The sequence below is a fragment of the Pecten maximus genome, chromosome 13 (assembly GCF_902652985.1).
Source record: "Pecten maximus chromosome 13, xPecMax1.1, whole genome shotgun sequence".
Taxonomy (NCBI): domain Eukaryota; kingdom Metazoa; phylum Mollusca; class Bivalvia; order Pectinida; family Pectinidae; genus Pecten; species Pecten maximus.
In genome coordinates, this window is record NC_047027.1 from 16,769,965 (window position 1) to 16,771,532 (window position 1,568).

At 38.0% G+C, this 1,568-nt stretch overlaps 1 protein-coding gene across 1 annotated transcript; it reads left to right on the forward strand.

Annotated features, from left to right (window-relative positions):
- Positions 1-698: 698 nt before the first annotated feature.
- On the forward strand, positions 699-1,028 carry LOC117340497. The gene has a single exon (XM_033902257.1). The coding sequence runs from the start codon at positions 699-701 to the stop codon at positions 1,026-1,028; it is 330 nt and encodes a 109-aa protein (XP_033758148.1).
- The last annotated feature ends 540 nt before the right edge of the window (positions 1,029-1,568 follow it).

The following is a 1,568-nucleotide window of genomic DNA, read 5'->3' on the forward strand; positions in this document are numbered from 1 at the left end:
GATTTTTAAACAAAGATGATCAAGGGCTAGATAAAAGGAACAACTTTTTTTGTGATAATCTAAACCAGAGCTCACGTTAGCAATTATCAATATATTTGTAAATTTAGGAGTAAACAAGTTTATTATGATCTTGCAGTATTGAGGCACCCATCACTTGAAAGTTCAAAGTTCTGTATTGTGCAAGCTTTAGAGACTGGAACTGTTCTTATCAAAACGGTGATAACTGTCCTTGTAAAATAGGCAACAGGGAACAAAAACGTCAAAAACACATCTGGTCCATAGCCACTGCATACTGGATAAGTTGGCATCTGCTGCACAAATTATGACATGCGTGTTATTACATACTGTATAATTGTTTAATTTCGCGGGGAGAAAATTTCGCGTTTTTCTGTTGAGGACTATTTCGCGGGGAGAAAATTTCGCGCATTTTCAATTTCTTACAAAAATGAATTAGTACGAGTTATCTTTCTTGACATAGGTATCACATACATATTATAGTGTAACCATTCGTAACTCCGCGGGGGATTAAAGAGGTTAATACGATACCCGAGTAAACCAGCGTGAACAAAGGACAGCCACAGGTAAGAACAGGTAAGGATTACAGAATGAATTGTGTTCATAATTAAAATCATTTTGCAATTGTGAGTTAGCGTTGTGTCTCAGTTTTCTGTAATGATTTGGAACGTGTAGACGTACATATGGAGAATTGGTTGAAATACGGGAAACTTGGAGTGAAACATCCATCATCTCCTGATCCACGCAATGTTGCAGAGGCCGATCCCGATCTTGCAGTCGTTTTTACGAAATGTAACGAGGAAGTCTCAAATACATACATAAATACAACAAATGTTCATACCCCAAAGAAGAGAAAACGAGGGGATTACGGAAGCTATTCGCCGGAACAAAGGGCAAAAATGGCGAAATATACAATAGACAATGGGCCAGCAAAAGCTGCCAAGCATTTCACCAAAATCCTTGGTCGTCCAATCAACGAATCTACATTAAGAAGCATAAAAAACAACACATAAAATCTTCAGATAAGTCAAAATCTTCAATTTTGTCTTGTTCACCTCGAGGCAGGCCATTAAAAATTGGAATATATGATGAAATTGTGAGACATTATTTGAGAGAATTACGGAAATCTGGCGGTGTTGTTAACACAAATCGTTATGGGAGCGGCCCGTGGTGTTATTTTGAACAAGAATAAAACTTTGTTAAAGGAATATGGAGGTCCTGTGGAAATTAACAAAGAATGGGCCAAGTCTTTGATGAGAAGAATGGGTCTATCAAAACGAAAGGCAAGTAAAGGTGTCAAAAATATTCCTGGAGATTTTGAGGAAATAAAAACTGTGTTCAATCGGAGAGTGGAAAAGATAATTAAAGATGACAACATTCCTGACCAGCTGGTCATTAACTGGGACCAGACAGGTGTGCCATTTATTTGTACCCTGCGGCAATTGGACAACGGAGAGTCACTGGAGCACATCAGAGTCGATGTTGGAATATGTCAATAAAGTCATAGTTCCGTACGTTGATAATGTTCGTGATGAACTCGATCTGCCTATAAA